The sequence below is a fragment of the Penicillium subrubescens genome, assembly GCF_028828155.1.
Source record: "Penicillium subrubescens strain IBT 31985 chromosome Unknown utg000003l_segment0_segment0, whole genome shotgun sequence".
In the NCBI taxonomy this organism is placed as follows: domain Eukaryota; kingdom Fungi; phylum Ascomycota; class Eurotiomycetes; order Eurotiales; family Aspergillaceae; genus Penicillium; species Penicillium subrubescens.
The window spans coordinates 2,912,033-2,928,358 of NW_026643153.1; the positions used below are offsets into that span (position 1 = coordinate 2,912,033).

Consider the following 16,326-nt stretch of genomic DNA (forward strand, 5'->3'; position numbering starts at 1 on the left):
GGTTCGATACCCGCTGTTCTGATCACGAGCACCATTACCGAGTTTAGCGATCGGTTTTTCTCCTCTTCGTTTGTTTTCTTATACTCTTACCGTTTCTCTTTCTTATTTATGATTTCTTCTTTCGCTTCCGGGGTTTTCCTGGATTAGGGGGCGTTAATTGTGTTTCAGGACGGCACACACTTGTCTTTATCTATCACGGCAGCTATAGAGGGTCGCTAGAATACATTCTGGTTTTACGAACTATAAAGTGGGAACTATGTTTAAAGATCCGAAGTAGATTGATTATCTTTACTGTGCTAGATCTGCTGACGTGCAGAATCTTCCTATTGCATCATTGTATGTGGCGGGGGTGCGTATGCAGGGGGGTTAATGTACAGTAGTTAGTTACTGGTGAGAGTATGTGTAGTAGTATATACGAGTCTGGAGTTCTTGGGCTGAAGTATACAGCAATGGTCCGTCCATTGGGCAGGAATGGGTGTCTTTGCCCCCTTTAAGTCGGCTCTTCCTTCCACCCCTCCATCTTTTCTTTTCCTACTCTATCATCCGTTTGCTCTTACCATACTTCCCAACCGAATCACGGATAGAAGACCTTGCGCCAGAGGGTTGAAATAGGCGTGCGCTATTGGTCCCAACGCTCCCGTTGCAGCTGCGAGCTCCGGGGGTTGGGCTGGGAATGTGAACTATACTCTATAGCCCGCTCGAGTGAGAGCGTGTGGCGCACCACCCCCCGATTCCTTTGAGGGGGTCACATGAGAGGGTTGATAGGGTTTCGAGCCTTTGGCTTTACCCTCGGTCGAGTGCATATTTTGACTCATTTTTGAACGGATATCCAGGGATCCTCCGTCATCTTGGCAGTGGTTGATTTGTCTAGCGACTCTAACTGACTATCAAGGGAACTATGTGCTTGACCATGTACAAATTACATGGTACGGAGCGCTTCTCCGTACAGTGTGGGCGATGATCGGCTGGTCACGGGGCCATCGGGAAGCCACTGCGGATCCCCGTGAGGTATGGGAGGGAGACACGGAAGTATATGGAAAAGAAGAAATAGGAAAAAGAATCTGTTACTTCCAATAATAGTACGATAGTATGTGGATATGATCATTACTCTACGAAGTACGGAATAATCATCTACCTAAGGAGAAGATACCTTACAGTCAGGTATGCATGTCCAGTGTATAAAAAGCAGCTTGGAACCATGGAGCTCGACAAATCAACGCCGCTGCAGCACGCACACCTCCCGCCCGTTCGACCTCGTGCCTCTTGTCTACGTCCCTTACTGATTGCACACCTTTTAATCTCCCTCGAACATCGGAACCACTTTTTTACTCTCCGCTCGACTTGCCTCCTCTGCCTCTTCGATCCCCCCTCGTGGTCCTCAGCGTTGCTCCCTCTGGCATTTCAGAATTTTCACTACGGAGCCCTCGACTCAGCCCTTTGGCTCCTTTGTTCCTCACCGCTCCACTGACTAGCCCCCACTTGAACCAGGTACAGTCGGTCTTTGAGCTTCCCATATCTACACCTCTTTGATTCCCTTTCTACCCTCTTTCTCACCACTCACCAATTCCCCCTTCTCTCTCTTCGTCATGGCGCTCTCATCCGTCTTCGCCTGTGTGCGTCCACTCACCTGATCCCTCCCTGCGACTCTCAGGTTGAAAATAAAAGTCGACAAAAAGGAAATACATCCCATCGACGTCGGTGTGGGGACATTTTGTGCCTCGGTGGCAAAATAATCTCCGGGCGGTGGAATTGAGACCACGAAATACGATTCCATCAGATTTTGAAGACTTGGAAGAAGCAATTCGCTGGGACACGATCAGTCCGGCGTCGCCAAGATGAAGTTTGGCCGCAATTTGCCCCAATTCACCGTGCCCGAATGGAGCGCTTCGTACATCAAGTATAAGGCGTTGAAGAAACTGATTAAGTCTGCGGCCGAGAAAGTTAAGGCAGGCCAAGAAGCTGATCTGGCTGGTAAGCGCCATACTCTTATCGCCGTGAACCATCCCCGGCGGAAATTACTCCCACGAGCACCTTTCTAACCAGGATCCCGCGGTTTCGGTTTTTCCGTGTAATAGGTTTCTTCTATTCCCTTGACCGAAATGTCGAGGATGTCGATTACTTCTACAACAAGAAATATGCCGAATATGCCCGCCGTTTGAAGCTGTTGGAGGATCGATATGGCTATTCGATGGAGGGTCACCATCCGTTGGAACCCGAGGACCGTCATGATCTCCGCGAGGCTCTCCTAGACCTGCGCTATCACCTGCGACGCTTACAATGGTACGGAGAGGTCAATCGCCGTGGCTTCGTCAAGATCACCAAGAAATTGGATAAAAAGGTCGGGGCACAGGCCCAGAAGCGCTACTTGGAGACGAAGGTGGACCCGGCTCCGTTTGCCTCCAATGCGCGGGCGGTCAAGGCTCAGGAGCGCATCAATTCATGGATGGCGGTGATCACGGAACAGTCCAAGGTGGAAGAGAAACTGGCAGACGACGCCAGCTCGACCCACTCTTCTCTGCCGCTCAAACGCGGACGTGCTCGGCCCTACCTAAACCTGCCCACGAGTGTTGTTACGGCAGTGGATGATGCTTTGCGCAAGGATGACATTCACGTTTTGCTGGAACTCCTCGAAACATTGAAGGCTGCCGCGGATGAGGCAGGTGAAGGGCTCTTCCCTAAAATCCTCAAGACCCTTATCCAACGAGCTATCCTCCACCGTGCTCGGCTGTGTCTGACTTCGCTTTTGCCGAAGGTCGACAACCTTGAAGAGGACGATGACATCAACCGCCGCAATTGCTTGCACCGCCTGGTCATCTCAATTGGCCGGGTACAATCGACCAGCGACTCCGAGTCTGCGGCGTCTCTAGTCCTAGATTTCCCTCCAGAGACAACCCGCTATATCACTCCGGCGGCACCTCCAACTTTGCAACCTCCGCGGTCTGTGATCAAGGAGGCAAATCTACCTCAGCAGCTCGGCCGTGATGATCCGGCGGTGTCCCTCTTGCAACACTTGCTAGATGGACTGCGTCCCAATCAGCGTGAAGCGTTGATGGCCAAGGATCTCTCTGGCCGCACGCCATTGCACTATGCTGCTCAGTATGGGTTCAAGGATGTCTGTGAAGTGATCATTGAGCATCTCAAGGCATGGGAAATGTTTGATGTGAGCGAGGGCATCGACGGCGCCATATGGCAAGACAATGATGGCTGGGCTCCGCTGCATTTGAGTGTGGTCGGCGGACACCCAAAAACTACGCGTTGCCTTCTGGACGCTGAGAATTGGAAGGAAACCCACAGCCCTGGTGACCGAGTCCGAAAACAGGTTTCTAAGTCCTCGGCTGTGCTCGCCCTGGCCACGAAGGCCAACTTTGTGGATATTGTTCAGCTGTTGGTGGATGCTGGTGTAGATATCAACTACCAGGACGAACAGGGCGAGACTGCACTGCACGTTGCAGCCCGCTTTGGTCATGATGAATGTGCCCGAATTCTCCTGCAAGGCACTGAGGATCAAAAGGCGAATACGGAACTGGCTGAGAACACCTATGCGTGGACTCCCCTTTTTATTGCCTGTGTTGACGGCACTTTGAGCGTGGCTAAGCTGCTCATTGAGGCTGGTGCTGATCTGGAGCGCTTCGACTCTTCTGGCTGGACTGCCAAGGAGCATGCAGCCCTGCGTGGCCATCTAGCTATCGCTCGGTGTCTTGCTGAAGTCAGCCCCGGACCTCCCGCTACCGAGCCTGAACCAATTCCTGTTCCCATCGACAGGGTTTCCCCATCGTCTTCGTCGCCGCCGGGCCAGTCATCCTTGATTGATCGGCGGTCAAATACCCCTGGGCCTACATCCGGGAATTATGTCCGTAACTCGGAACCTATCAAGACCTTTGGACATCGGTACCTTACCGATGAGACCATGGTTTTAGTCAGTCTTGGAACTATGGACATGAGAAAGCCCTTGGAAACGGTTAATCTGGATCGTATCCCCATGGAGAATGCGCACGCGACACAGCTTGACACGGCTCTGTCTATGGTGGTCACTGCCAGCGGTGCTTACGGCGAGCCTGAAGTCATTGATCTGCCGGTGCAAGATAATATCTCGACCGAGCCGATCGTGTTCCACACGACCGATGTGAGCAAGGTCCGCCTTCTGTTTGACTTGGTGCCTACCTACTCCGGATCTAAGGATCAGGTTGTCGGCCGAGGTGTTGCGCTTCTCTCTAGCATCAAGCAGGAAGTGGGGTCTCATCGCATCAACCTCAAGGGTGATTCTACCATTCCTATTGTTGCTGCCAATACCTTGGAGGTGATTGGCTCGGTCACCTTTAACTTCCTCATTATTACCCCTTTCAAGCACCCAAACATGTCGATTACCGGCAACCAGACCTATTGGCGATCCATGAGCTCCACAATGGTTATCGGTCACCGTGGTCTGGGCAAGAACATGGCCAGCCGTAGGTCCCTGCAGCTGGGTGAAAACACTGTTCAGTCGTTTATCGCCGCGGCAAACTTGGGTGCTTCTTATGTGGAGTTTGACGTTCAACTTACTAAGGACCATGTCCCGGTCATTTACCATGACTTCCTGGTCAGCGAGACGGGTATTGACGCTCCTGTGCATACTCTCACGCTCGACCAGTTCTTGGAACTGGGTAAAGGCCGACACAAGAATATGCTACCCCAGACTGTGGACGTTCACGGCGCGACAACCCTCGGTCCTCGCCAACGGTCCATGTCTGTCGGTGGCTCCGAGTACGATCCGGCCGAACTGACCGAGAGAATCAAGCACACCCGCGATTATAAGAAGAAGGGTTTCAAGGGCAACACTCGCGGCGAGCACATCCAAGCGCCATTCGCGACATTGGAGGAATTGTTTAAGAAGGTCCCCAAGCCTGTGGGCTTCAACATTGAACTGAGTGAGTATTCGCAGCTACCCAAAGAACAGCTACATTTCGACGATCTAACCAAGATCGCCAGAGTACCCTATGCTCCATGAGAGCGAGGAGGAGGAGATGGACACGTATGCCGTTGAATTGAACTCGTTTGTCGACACCATCCTCACAAAGGTCTACGACCTGGGCCGGGGCCGCGACGTGCTCTTCTCCAGCTTCAACCCCGATATCTGCCTCCTGCTTTCCTTTAAGCAGCCTTCCATCCCGGTTCTCTTCCTGACTGACGCTGGCGCCTCTCCCGTCGGCGATATCCGCGCAAGCAGTCTGCAGGAAGCCATTCGATTTGCGTCGCGGTGGCATTTGCTTGGCATCGTCACCCAGGCGGAGCCACTGGTTCTGTGCCCACGTCTTGTGCGTATCGTCAAGGAATCCGGTCTCGTCTGCGTATCTTACGGTACGCTCAACAACGAGGGCGCAAACGTGGATGTAAGTTTCTACCCGGCCTTTGACCCCCTGCAGTACCTATCTAACTCCTCACAGTACCAAGTCGCAGAAGGCATCGACGCGGTCATCGTTGACTCCGTCCTTGGCATTACCAACGGCCTCATCCAGCGTCAGAACAAGGGCGAACGTACACCCGGTCCTTCACCGATCCCGGCACCTGTCGCTGACAAGGCCGCCATCCGCGTGCCGGTCCTCGAGCAGGTGAAGCCTAACAACGCCATCCCGAACCCGGATCCGGGTGCCAACGTGTAGATGTGGGCAATTACCTACTTCTTGTATTGATTTTGTTAGGTGGTCATCGTGTGAACCCGACTGGGATTGGGATTTGGAGGCTTGCGCTCTTTTTGTTTCTCCTACTTAAGACTCTCTCATCCATATTCTTTTTTTCTCAACTGACTTGATATGTCGGTGCTACATACATTAATGCATTCCATGTTTATAGTTGCATTGGGCTTGTAGCCTGCTTCAACAGCAAATATCAACCTGTGCTTTTCCGATGATACTCTGCTATGCAGACAGTAGTGTTCTTTCAAGTGAAGACCCGTGTTTGTTTGCAGATTAATTGTATGACTACAGGCAGGTCGATGGGGTCACAGGTCATCCCATCCAACAGTGAGTTGCCAGTTGACCGCCTTAACGACCGCCCCATTCACAAGCCCTAATTGCCCCTACATCTACGCTCTCTAATTAGTCTGATTTGAAATTATTGCAGAGAGAAATCAGCCGAATCTTGCCATTGAATTTCGGTGTTAACCTGTCTCACTATGATGAGGCTGTCAACGGGCTATATCTACGACCCTCTCAGTAGGAATAGGAAAGAGACTGGCAAAGCTACAAGCGAGCGCGTATAAACTGAGTACTAAGAAGCCTGGAATCAGAGATATACCTGTTTTTTGAGGCAATGAGATAGGACTTAAGTAGTCAAGTAGTTGCAAACTGTCACTTCCAGAATTTTCCGGGTTCTCTGCCTACTAGGTCTGGTTCTTAGCCCGTTAGCCATGCATCGCGGTAGAGCGTACAGAAAAGAGAAACGATCTAATGAGATATGCCTGCTTTCTGTCGTTTGATAGGTTTGTTAACCTTTCGACTGATACGATGATCATGAGCCTTTCTCGTTGTTTGAATTCATGGAGCTCCATTGTAGCAGGTATTCAATTTGTTTCTAATGAACACTGCTCTAATTAGACTCCGTGTGCTTAGCCTAATTATATCATGTAGGGGTTTACTAATGAGAAAGGCTAGATATAGAGCTAAGTACTTGGTGAGAATTGATCATTAGCAGATAAGCGATGTCGAGATGATGTCGTAGGCTGTGATTATGAGAAGTTTTTCGATTATACTAGACGTATCGTATTCCCCATTTGTATACACGAAATCGTTTTATTATTCCACGTTTAGGTAGACAATTCCACACGTTGATAGCGTTACACTTTGATGGTAAACGGACCTGGCATCTCCCTTTTCTTGACAACTTCTTCTATCCTTCTCTCGTCCCATCTTCTCCCAACAACCTTCTATTCATCCTTCATCCGATCTTCCCACTCACCTTCGATCTCTCCATTCATCAACATACTTCCCTGATTTTCGACAGCAAGGCAAGATGAGTGGTGTTTGGCTTCCTATGGAGCTATGCTTCAAAATAATCAAAAATGTGTATGATCCAAGCACCCTCTTCACCTTTCGACTGGCCAATCGTGCGTGGAACTCGGCGGCCTCCAAGCAGTTCGAACACATTGCCTACCTCTCTCTGGATCCGAAGACGCAGGAAAATCTCAGGATGAGACTGATCACAAAAGAGACCAAAGATTCCACAAAGGGAATCGTCATCTGTGTCCCTGAAAGTGACTATTTTGTCGTAAGTGTCTCATTTTCGAGCTTTTCGTCCCATCTTATACCGAAATCATCACTTAAACTCATTTCAAAATAAATCTAGTTGAGAACTTCCGCTGGCAGCACCAAAAAGACCTCCAAAACCAACAATAACCTGTCGGTATTGAGAGATCTGGTTGAGAACAAGGTCCCTGAGCTCAATAACCTCGTCCACATGGCGGTGCACTTCCGCCCACCTCCGAAAGCATTGGGCCTTTACGAGGCCGATACCTGGTTCAAGGGTCTGACAATCTACCACATGATGGTAGACCTGTTAAGGCTCTGTGTATGCTTCAGATTGGACTGGAGGAGCTCTCGCTCCATTGCCTGCCTATTCAGGCCAAGGTTCCGACAGTCGGCGAGTGTGGGACCCAGCAGCACCTCAACATACCCGGTGGATCTTGGAGATGATGAAGGCGAAGTCGTTGAAGCTTGCCTATGTGGGGCCGGGTGTATGGCCACCAACCGATGTAAGTGATTGAAACTCACCTCCTATTGCAGTGACCTTACATCCTTTGACGGGATCTCCAAGTGGTTTTCTACGTGGTGAACTCTGATGAAAGCTAACCTCACATTTCCACAGGAGTCCCAGTGGCGAGACTTCGTCCCCCCGAACTTCTGGATCCTGCCAGCCATGTTTACCCTCCGCCACCTTTCACTTACCTGCTGGGGATTCTACATGGTGGAGTGGACCAGATTCGGAAACTATGTGGGCAGAGACCGAATTTTGCTCCCAAACTTGGAAAGCCTCGAACTGGGCGGTTGCACCTTCATCAGCGACCTCGAGCTGAACTGGATCCTGGCTCACAAGAATACCCTTCGCTCCCGCAAATTCGACGACTGTGCCATAATCTACTGCTTGCAGATGGGTCTTGACAACGATTTCGCCAACCTATCCCGTGCTACTCGGGTTGAGACCAAGGGTAATATGAGACTGCAGTTATTTCACTCTCAATGGCAGGAGTGGTTCCACAAGTTCCGCGCTGGCTTGCCGCACTTGAATGACTTCCAGTTTGGAAGTAGTCGGATCCATGCACCCGGAGAACAAGGTCCACCCGCTGAGTTCTTCCAGTCGGAGAGAGTGAAGGGTCCTCGCTTCGAGCAAAAGCCTAAGTTCCTGATGGGCCTTTTCCCGGACGGATATCTGGAAATGAAGCAGAATCTGATCATAGCTCCGTGGATCGTGGACCCGGTTGCGAGGACATACAAGAAACGACCCACATGCGACAAGGCTGATGTGGTTGCTCTTCGCTTGCTGCTTAAGCATACTAAGCAGCTCGGCGTGGAGGAGAATGCTACCTCTGATCATGCCGGGTATGTTCAGAATTTGCTGGGTCATATCAAGCCACTGGAGCAGGCTTAGGCTCTGCCAGGTGGAAATTGCATGACAAATGATAGAGTATGATTCAAGCCTGTGGTTGACCGGCGGACTCTGGGGAATTTATCTACTGGATGTTGTGTTAATAGCCAGTCTCTTGATGATGTTGTACAAATATTTGCTTTTTCTTGAAAATCCCACTATCTTCTCTTTCACTAGGTGACCCAACACTCTACTTAGAGAAATATAGACTTCTCATAACGTAGAGTTTTCCATAGGTCCTGATTTAGTTACAAATTCCTAACATAGAGCCCCGAAGACATTGACTGCCTGGCCTTTGGCTATCTCATGCAAGAATATGCAAGAAACAAGCTCTACTACTTCTGCACTCCCAATCACCATCTAGAACTCCGTCCTCTGAGCATATGCAGCAACACGCTGAGCCAGAAGCGATTGACGCTCTGCAGAGGTCACATATCGCGTTTCACTTGGAAGAACAGAGGCGAGCTCAGAGAGAGAAACAACCTGAACTTCAACAGCAGGCGAGCTGGTAGATGATGTAGACGACGAAGAAGAAGTCGGCAGACCTTGCCAGCGAACCATAAATGTGCCTTCGTGAAGACCAGTCGTATTAATCCAGTTATAAACGCCGGGGTCCGCCAGAGAAACCACGAATGTATAAGTACCGTTGGTATTTGCGACAGCTTGTTTACTGTTCAAACTGACTTGACTGGCCGGATTCGATGTGATGATCCATGGGTTCGTCAGAGGGAAGACAAAGTAATCTGCATCACCCTGCGTGACGGTCGCAACCAGGGCCTCATCATCGGCTAGATCGAAATGACCAAAGGAGCTCGCCTGTGTAGTCAATGTACCGAGAGTACTCGATTGACTAGGGGCTGAGAGGGTGTTGACTTTGTTGAGGGATGTCTTGATTCCCAATGCGCCCACGCCATAGTCCACGATGGATTCCTGCAAGTTCCAAGTTGCCGCAAGAATGATCTCCGCTTCGGTGATAGCAGATTGACCCGAGGTATCGTCGACAAGGTCCACAGTAAGATTGTCGGGCTTCTCAGTCCCCCAGTTTCCCAGATTGTTGCGGATCAGAAGCTGTTTTGCTGACGAGGTGGACTGAATATGATTTGCTTGGTTGTCTGCCGAGGTACTATTCACAGTGATGGTATAAGAGCCATCACTGTTAACCACCAAGTCGCTGCCCGATAGATGCGCCACGGTATTTTGAGAGTTCGGATCGCTAATCAGCGAGAATGTCACGTCAGTCGGGCCGGCTCCGTGTCGATAACCGGTGATGATATAGCTGAGGCTGCTGTCGATAGGAATAGTTCGATAGATGCAGTCCGGGTTGTCGTAAGAGTATCGTCCGCCAGGAACATCCAGGCCAAACCAATTGCGTGGACCGGCATCGACCCAGTAGACTTTGGGGAAGTATGAGTCGCTGTTCACAGCCTTTTGGATGGAGCTGAAGGCCAATTCTTCAATGGCTGCATCCAGACTGGACGAGGCTTCCTCGCTAATGGGAAGACCATGGGCTGTCTTGTAGGCGGCCTTTGCCTCGGCCGTCAACACGGGGAAGCTCTTGTCCTGGCTGATCTTGATTGCGAGAGCATCGAGTGTCTGCTGATCAGAGGTCGCTAGTGGATTGCCGTCGACTGCCGCATTCGCGGTCATTGCCAGAACAGCGATCACAGGGGCGAGGAGACCCCGGCGTTGATGGCGAGAGAAGAAGACCATGACGAGAAACGGGGAATAAAGAATGAAGGAAAACTGACTGGTTGACAAAGAACAACCTTTTGCATGTTATTCATAGCTGATTCAATGGGCCTTTAAATATTACATTTTAGAAGTGGTGCTTTTGCCTGTCATAATGGCGCGAGACGATCGCGGCATCACATGGCGGGCCTAGAGAGCATTGTGCCTGAGTACAACTGCCCATGTCAATCACAATTCAGAATCATAAAGGATGATCACTACTGTTTTGAGGAATTAGATCTGGAAATGGCGTCAGCAAGTGGCGGTCTTATGAGACGATCTACTCTAAGCGAGCACGCGGAAGTTGATTAACAACGTTTCTCATTGGTTCGAAAATAGCCGAAGAACATTAGCTGCATACAACATTTCTGGCATGACCATGAGTAACTAATTCCACATAGATTTTTCGACGTGCTGGATATTGAACCATCAAACCTGTATCTCTCCTGTCATCCCGCGATGCATCTCTGTGTTGAACGGGATCATTGGCGTGATCCTTCTCAGCGTTCAATCACTCCCATCAGGTCGACCACCTTGGCCGCGTGGTTGGAAGTATCATTCTCCTGAACAACCTGGCCGGTAACCGCGAGGAGCTGGCGAAGGGCACTAATGTCAGCTTCGTCGGCAACGGGCCTGTCTTCAAATTTGCGGAGCTTCGAAATCAGCCGAAGGACCCAGGGGTATTCGTTGGCGCCATCCTTCATTTCAAGGTATCGATCAGGAAAAAGGCCGAAGAGAAAGTCGGTGGTATGGCCGAATCTCGGGCCCACGAGAGTCTCGGATTTGAACTTTGGGCCCCGTTCACCTGGTGCGCGGACGCGGCTGCTGCCAAAGTCGAACTGCTGAAGATGCGGCAGACCACGCGCCAGTCTCTGGAACCAAGCTGCCCACAATAACTTGTAAAGCTGGTAAACTCGACCTCCTTCAACCCCGAGATTGATGTCATCCAGAAGGTAATCAGCCCTGCTGCCCGGGGCCAGCTCCATCGAGTAGATAATGGCACAGTCGTCGAATTTCAATGAGCGCAACGTATCACTATGGCTGAGAATCCATTCAAGGGTTTGACTGCTTGTGAATCCACAGCTGCGAAGCTCCAAACTTTGTAAATGGGGAAGATGAAGTTCGTCTGCCAGATACCCTGGAGAATTCTTCATGTAAAATCCCCAATTAGAAAGCGATAGATGGCGAAGTGTGTCTTTGACAGTGCAGATCAAGAGGTGATTTGCTCTGGCCGAGGGTGCTCTAGCACGCTATAAGCCTCGTATGTCAGTAAGCTTGGCAATGAAATATATTCTCAAGAGGATCTTGAACTGTTACTTACATCATCGTTCCGGTATGGCCAAATCTTTGGTGCAAGATAGCTCATTCGTAGCGATTTCAAACCGAATTCACGCATGATTCTTCCCACGGGTAGCCACTGATCAACATTCGCCGGACTAATCCAGAAAGGCAGTGAGAACTCAATGGGAATGTTCAGAAGCGACAGCTCACTGAGACCATGGAACCCATCAAGCCCCATGATAAGTTTCGAAAAAACGTCTTTGAGATGGTAGCCCTTCATGGCAGGCGAACAAAGGCAGGTGGTATCAAAAATCGGAGGAGGACGGAAGTGGATAGCGAGGTGAGTCAAATTTGGGAAAAAGAAATCCCTACCCTCAAAGATGCGCATGTTGACGACCATGGTCATGAGAAGCTGTAGTCGGTTTGATCCAGACAAGCCCTCCAGGTCTTGGGATAATGGGTCTGAGATGCTGAAGCACTGGATGGGCCTTATGTCAGGGATTATGTTTTATAGTGTACTGAATGAGACTTGGAGCACTTACATTCCAAATAGGCCGATCAGGGAGATTCCAGATGAGGGTTCGAACTTGGTTTCTGAAGTTCTCCTCCAACTTGGTCGCATCGTAGAAGCGAACGAGGTTCTTGTTCAACAGATCGACGTACAGTGGCTTTCTGACAGAGTAGTCCACTGCATCGCGCCAGACTTTGTTCACCAGACGGAGGGCCAGCAAGGATTCAATATCGAAGATGAAGGATAGTATCATCCCCAGAATCTCCGGAGGGAGAAACGGAGGCATGATGACGGCTGGTATGGTGAATGTAGTGTTTACGAAGCGAAAGATTTGATCGAAGGGGAAGATGAAACGCAAGAAGAGGAAGGGAACAGCTCTGATATTTTGAAGGAGAAAAGGAAAGCGGCAATAGGGATAGCAAAGCCGTAATGGGAATAGCTTCGAATTTGTCAAAAAGGGCAGGTAGCTTTAGACCGCCTGGTATAGCTTATCGATATAGGTTCAATTGGGTTATCGATATGAGCATGAAGGGCTTATCGATATAGAGCAGCTAGGACTACCAAAGGCGCCGTGGAGCCGAGTTACCGAGCGGCAAAGAGGATCGATAGTGCATATTCCGGGCACTGTAGGCAAACAGATCAAAAAGTATTCATGACTGCATATCATGACTGGGTATCACATCCAGTCATACTGGAGACCGGTTTATGTAGCGCATATAACATGACAAAGGTGGCCCTAACATGGACCTGAACAATAGAACGCAAAAGGATAGCCAATGTCCCCGCCAGTCCGAAATAAGTAGCATACTTAGAGTTTATCGTCCTTGATTGCTATGACAAGTTTGAACGGACTGGCTTGTCGAAGAAGTTACAGGGGCAATGATGTCCTCATGCTGAATAGAGAGATACCGAGAAGGAGAAGGCTCGGTCCCGAGAGAAATGCAAGAAGAGCTAGTAGACACTCAAGAGTTGATAATTGATTGAAAGCTGGGAGATACTTAACTAGCAATTAGAACTCGAGCAGTGTGATAAAAAAAACATAAAGCCCCAATTCCTAGACAATGAAAATATCCATACAGAAAGCAGATTGGTCATGCCGTGATTACCATATCGACGTTGCCTTTTCAGTGACAATCGTACATTTTGGAAGCTTTAGTCACTCCAAACATTGTAGTTCTCAGAGCAGTCTGCGTTCAAATCGGAAGACCAATCAGAGTCCCAGTCGGCAGAACTGGATGTCCCTTCAGAACTTAATGAACCCTTCGACGACTGGGAATTGTCCGCTTTCACGCGTCCCATCAGCTTTCGAACATATCCAGCATGATCTGAGTTGGCGTCTTCATGCACTGACTGCCCAATCTTCTGCAGCAGCCCACGTAGGGCTTCCCGATCCGAATCGTCTAAAAGTAGTTTCTGTCGCTTCGGACCCTCCTGTTCTGCTCTTCCAAGTACCCAAGAGCAACTTCCAAGTACCCAAGAGCAACACGGACACCCAGCCTTGTCAGCCATTTTCAGATAGCGATCTGGAAAAAGGCCGAACAGGAACTGCGAGGGCCTGTTGAGCTCTGGCCCATGATGCTCTTCTGACATGAACGAAGGCCCTTCTTCACCGGGGGCACGGACCCGGCTGCTGCCAATCTCAAAATGCTTGAGTTGTGGCAATTGTAGTTGCATCTTGTCAAAGTACTGGGACCACCGAGTGTTGTATAAGCGGACTTTGCCCCTGGGTCCATCATTGACGATGCGTAAGGATGCATGGCATTGATCAGCCCTAACAACACCTTGAGGTGAAGTCCACATAATAAGACGATGCACGATTGCACAGTCATGTAACTTCAAATGGGTCAAGGTTCTGCCATGTCTGACTATCCAATCCAGCTGGGTGTCCGCCGTGAACCCACAGCCACGCAGCTCAAGGGATTCCAGGGACGGAAGAAACATCGATTGTCCCCAGCCCGCTCCTGCAATGTTCTTGATGTAGAATCCCCAGCAAGTGATAGAGAGCTTCCGTAGAGTTCGCATTGTAGGCATCACCCAAAACCATGGTGGATCACCGACTGGCTGATCTGCTGGGGTCTAACCATTTTTCTTTTCATCAGCTACCTAGCTTGCGGGGTGGGAGGAGATACGTTTTTTGCTTACCCAGTTCCAAACAGTTGAGCTCACTAAACCTATCTTCAAATTCTTCAACCGAAGCTTTGTTATCGCCCTCTTGTGGGATTCCATGTCCCAATCTGGAGACCCGGGGAAGCGAACTTGGGTTGGCAGGCATTGAATGGAGAGCTCATTTAAGCTGTCACCTTTTTTGGCCTTGCCCAATTTCTTGAGAGCTTTGATTAAGCCCTCGATTGCCTCTTGGAGGATCGCCTCTTTCTGAACGAACACTTGAGGAATGGGTTTGTAGACTCTTGGCGGGCGAAGGTGCAGGGTCAGACGATCTAGGTTAGGAAACTGCCCAACCTTCGCTCTAAAGAAGAAGGAGAGACGTTCGAAGTGTTTGAATCTTACATCAACCGTCATTCGACCACTACCCGGCAAATTATCCTGCGAGCTCTTAGCGGCCGATCTCTGGGTCGTGGATCCGGGGTTGGTACGACGATTGTTACTTACATGCCAGTAGTCACCATCGGGGTGGTTCACGACTATCCCGCGTACCAGATCACGAGCCCGAAGGTCCTTGCGCCTCTTCTCAATGATGTCTTGGTTGCGCTTGTTCATATCCAGGAGCAAGAACATGCGATCCTGCTGCCAGGCTGCAGCTACCGACCAATCTTTATTGACAGATTGTAGCGATACCAGCGTCGAAGGGTCGTAAATGTGAGAGACGATGACCATGAGGATCTCTGGGGGAAGCCAGGCCATCTTGCAGACGTTGTGAGATGAAGCGACGAGAGCCCAAAGCGGCTTGGGTCATTCCAGATGATGGGAGGCTGCAAGGTGGGTGAATGGTGGATGTAGGGAAGTAGAACAGGAAAGTGGAAAACAGCGAGAGCAAGAACACAACTGAAGAGGGAAATCGAGGATATTCACGAAAGAGGAAAACACAAACAGGTGAGCAAGGAGTCACGCCCGTTTCGGCAGGTACGCGACAGTCACTGTATATCTCACGAGACATCCCCATAAGAACTGTTGGAAGATCATAAAACCCAAGCAAAAAGAGTCTCTCAAGGATCAAATAACATGAATGGTACGTATAAAACCTCAAATTTCAGGAACAGAAAATCATACAAGACGATTGATCATGAATGTATAGAGGAGTTTACTGGAGCTTTCAGTCTCGGCCTCAGGAATCAAGGATCTCCCCGTCAAGGTCTCACCATGCCTTAGGCATCATTTGCACTTGCATAGGAGTGAAAGGCAAGATTCCGCCATAGGACTCAAATTGCAATAGTACAGCAACGAACGGGCCGAGGAAGAATTTCACATCATGGAGCATGCCTCGTATACCTTGGAGATTGCGTGGGAAGGTAGGTGAATGGGTATTAGGCAGTGTTATGACAAGCCAAGAGTATCACTATGAACTAACAAAGTATCCTCAATTAAAATATCCACATATTCTCTCTATTCGCTTTCAGCAAGTGCCTGTCTTCTGCTAACGCTCTTAGGATCGAAATACGGTCGTTCACCAAGTCCAACTACACGGTGACCGGTTCGAGAGCCAATCTCTTCGTAGTCCCAAGTTGCCGCATGATAGACAGAGCGATTATCCCAAATAGCTATTTTCATAATTAGTATGTTGATTTGAAGCTGGAAAATCTATATTGTTGGGATTCTCACCAAGATCATTCGGATTCTGCCAACGAAGGCGTGCTTGCAGATCGTGATTCTCGACAATCAGATTCACGAACCATTTCAGCAAGTGAGCACTCTCCTCTTCAGTCACCCCGTTTACCTTTTGGACGTGCGATCCAACAGCGAATATGCTCTTCCAACCCGTGACTGGGTTGGTGCGGACTACAGGGTGTTCCGCGCGTAGCTCCTCTCCGACATTTTCGGGAGCACCGCGTGGGCCAAGGTGAATGGTGAAGTTGTTGTTCTTAGCAACTTCATTGAAGCGAGGCTGGGCATATGTCGCAGTAAGACCTTCTAGGAATTTCTGATAAGGCTCTGACAGGCGGTCGTATACTTCATAGCCAGAAGCCCAGAGTGTGTCTATCATGGGCCGTTGGTGAGATAAATCTGATCGAAGCAAA

General features: G+C 49.8%; 6 protein-coding genes across 6 annotated transcripts; 2 read left to right on the plus strand and 4 right to left on the minus strand.

Moving 5' to 3' along the window:
* The first annotated feature begins 1,098 nt into the window (after positions 1–1,098).
* On the plus strand, positions 1,099–5,883 carry N7473_005094 (glycerophosphocholine phosphodiesterase). Its single transcript, XM_057151034.1, has 4 exons — positions 1,099–1,971; positions 2,076–4,904; positions 4,966–5,366; positions 5,421–5,883. Exons 1-4 carry the CDS (start codon positions 1,836–1,838, stop codon positions 5,634–5,636), a joined length of 3,582 nt encoding a protein of 1,193 aa, XP_057011144.1. The 5' UTR covers positions 1,099–1,835; the 3' UTR covers positions 5,637–5,883.
* Positions 5,884–6,984: 1,101 nt separating this feature from the next.
* On the plus strand, positions 6,985–8,616 carry N7473_005095 (F-box domain protein; the record flags this gene model as incomplete). The annotated part of the gene is made up of 3 exons (XM_057151035.1): positions 6,985–7,239; positions 7,318–7,539; positions 7,837–8,616. 3 exons carry the CDS (start codon positions 6,985–6,987, stop codon positions 8,614–8,616), a joined length of 1,257 nt encoding a protein of 418 aa, XP_057011145.1.
* A 357-nt stretch (positions 8,617–8,973) lies between these two features.
* Positions 8,974–10,323, minus strand: N7473_005096 (uncharacterized protein; the record flags this gene model as incomplete). The annotated part of the gene is made up of 1 exon (XM_057151036.1): positions 8,974–10,323. The coding sequence occupies one exon, from the start codon at positions 10,321–10,323 to the stop codon at positions 8,974–8,976; it is 1,350 nt and encodes a 449-aa protein (XP_057011146.1).
* A 518-nt stretch (positions 10,324–10,841) lies between these two features.
* On the minus strand, positions 10,842–12,419 carry N7473_005097 (F-box protein; the record flags this gene model as incomplete). The annotated part of the gene is made up of 3 exons (XM_057151037.1): positions 10,842–11,591; positions 11,663–12,100; positions 12,165–12,419. 3 exons carry the CDS (start codon positions 12,417–12,419, stop codon positions 10,842–10,844), a joined length of 1,443 nt encoding a protein of 480 aa, XP_057011147.1.
* An 866-nt stretch (positions 12,420–13,285) lies between these two features.
* On the minus strand, positions 13,286–14,995 carry N7473_005098 (F-box domain protein; the record flags this gene model as incomplete). The annotated part of the gene is made up of 3 exons (XM_057151038.1): positions 13,286–14,209; positions 14,276–14,677; positions 14,744–14,995. The coding sequence occupies 3 exons, from the start codon at positions 14,993–14,995 to the stop codon at positions 13,286–13,288; spliced, it is 1,578 nt and encodes a 525-aa protein (XP_057011148.1).
* Positions 14,996–15,694: 699 nt separating this feature from the next.
* N7473_005099 (TauD/TfdA dioxygenase family protein) lies at positions 15,695–16,292 on the minus strand (the record flags this gene model as incomplete). The annotated part of the gene is made up of 2 exons (XM_057151039.1): positions 15,695–15,849; positions 15,911–16,292. The coding sequence occupies 2 exons, from the start codon at positions 16,290–16,292 to the stop codon at positions 15,695–15,697; spliced, it is 537 nt and encodes a 178-aa protein (XP_057011149.1).
* Positions 16,293–16,326: the final 34 nt, after the last annotated feature.

What these genes read in the sequence shown, in the direction of transcription:
- N7473_005094 (XM_057151034.1), top strand. Translation starts at nt 1,836, where the DNA reads ATGAAGTTTGGCCGCAATTTGCCCCAATTCACCGTGCCCGAATGGAGC. An exon ending in CCAAGAAGCTGATCTGGCTG is followed by an intron (nt 1,972 to 2,075) that starts GTAAGCGCCATA and finishes TCCGTGTAATAG; the next exon opens with GTTTCTTCTATTCCCTTGAC. An exon ending in GGGCTTCAACATTGAACTGA is followed by an intron (nt 4,905 to 4,965) that starts GTGAGTATTCGC and finishes CAAGATCGCCAG; the next exon opens with AGTACCCTATGCTCCATGAG.